The 1,760-nt window shown below is 49.3% G+C and overlaps 1 protein-coding gene across 1 annotated transcript in view; it reads left to right on the plus strand.

The window, feature by feature from the left end:
- The window catches only part of LOC130577779 (3 beta-hydroxysteroid dehydrogenase type 7-like), an 18,202-nt gene that overhangs the window by 15,062 nt on the left and 1,380 nt on the right, over positions 1 to 1,760 (plus strand). Inside the window, exon 5 of the mRNA XM_057373367.1 lies at positions 692 to 1,200. Within this exon, the coding sequence (XP_057229350.1) occupies positions 692 to 1,186 (495 nt within the window). The 3' untranslated portion in view covers positions 1,187 to 1,200. The remainder of the gene's footprint in view (positions 1 to 691; positions 1,201 to 1,760) is intronic.

Below are 1,760 nucleotides of genomic sequence, written 5' to 3' on the forward strand. Positions count from 1 at the left end.
GATTTTCAAAGCAGTTTCTTATTACTGTTGTTTTCCTGAGAAGTTTTTTTTTTTCCTTTTTTTTCTTCTGATAAGTGTTTCAGGGATATATGGGGGGCCAGAGAGAGAGAGATCCAGGCTGTGTTTAAAAAATGTTTTTGCTAAGAAAAGATAGGTCTTCATTAGAAAAAAAAAAATCAAACTGTCACTACTCATCAAATTCTTCACAGAAAAGGCTGTACCACATAACCAGTGCTAGCAAGCTCAAGAAATTACTCACAAAACCTATAGGAAGGGTTTGTTTTGGTGCCTTTCAGGGGGGTGTAAACCACCACTGGATCATGCAGGCATTCAGTGAGTTCTGTGCAGCACACTTACATGTCTTTTCCCAAAGTGCAGATAGCAGTATTTTGAAAATGCTGCTGGAGAAGACTCAGGCCCAGATAAATCAAGGCTCACAGTGAGCCAGGGATAAACCCCGGAGTGCTGCCTGCCATCCATCCTGCAAAACACTGCCCTCCCTCTGCACAGGAACCAGGGTCATAGGGCTCATTAATTGTCCGCTCAGAAGGGAGACCAAAGGTTTGAAGGATTCTGGAGGCCTGGATTAACCACTCAGTGTCTGTGCAGCACGGCTGAGCCCACCATCAGTGCCCCCTGCTCCTCAGGGCTGGAGCTGGCYGCTCCAACACCCTCATTTTGTGCTRAACAGGGAAATCCAGCCYSTCCTAAYKCCTSTTTGTGYCCCTCTCCTRTTTCCCCAGGGAACGTGGCGTGGATGCACGTCCTGGCAGCCAGGCACTTGCAGCTGCAGCCCGAGCTGCTGGCAGGACAGGTTTATTACTGCTATGATGACACCCCGAGCAGGAACGGGGTCGTGGTCAGGCACCAGCTGCTGTCCAGCGCTGACCCCTCGCTCAGGATGGGCTCACACATCCCCTACTGGAAGATGTGGCTGATGATACAAGTGCACAGAGCCATCAGGGCCATCCTGTCCCCTTTCTGGAGGCGGCCGCCACCATTCCTGAACGTGCCCTTGCTCAACACCATCGTCACCACCTTCTCCTTTGAGACAGACAAGGCCTCCCGGCATTTCGGGTACAAACCCCTCTTCACRTGGCAGGAGAGCAGGCTCAGGACTGCACAGTGGCTGAAAGAGGCTGCAGGGAGCCTGGGACATCCCCAGCTACATGGGAAGAAGAACTAAACAGCACTTCTGGGGTGAGGAGGTTGTTTATCACACCAGCAGTTTTATTCTGAGCTTCACAGCCTGCATGGATCTTTGGAAGGAGCTTTGTAAACACAGAAATCCTGGTGCAGAGACAGAGAAGGAGGAAAACTCACAGGCTGCAAGTCACACCCTTGCCATGCCAAAATCTCGTTTGTTTTCTGTCCCATGGGCAGCTGAAACCTTCCCTGCACACACATGAGGTGCGTGGGCTCCCTCATTCCTGTGGTGCCACCATTGTCACCAAAACTGTGGGAAAGACAAAAACTCTTCCACAACATTTTTAATGTTAGAAAGTCAAGGCATTACTTTATTTTCAGGCCAGGATGTTGCTCTGGCCGGGAGGTGACACAGAAATAATTTCATCCACACACAGCCTGGGTGTGCAGGGCAAATCATTCCATAGCACATCACTTTTACAAGCTTTCCCCCAAACTTTATCCAGTCAAACCCCAGAGAACTTTATTGGTTTAATGTTCATTGGTCCAACATTGTGCAGTTCTCAGTATTTGGGTTCCTGTTGGATCTGGATTTCTTCACCTCTGATGTTCAT

This window comes from Malurus melanocephalus, unplaced genomic scaffold (assembly GCF_030028575.1).
Source record: "Malurus melanocephalus ecotype Western Australia unplaced genomic scaffold, MMel_1.1 scaffold_193, whole genome shotgun sequence".
Classification (NCBI taxonomy): Eukaryota; Metazoa; Chordata; class Aves; order Passeriformes; family Maluridae; genus Malurus; species Malurus melanocephalus.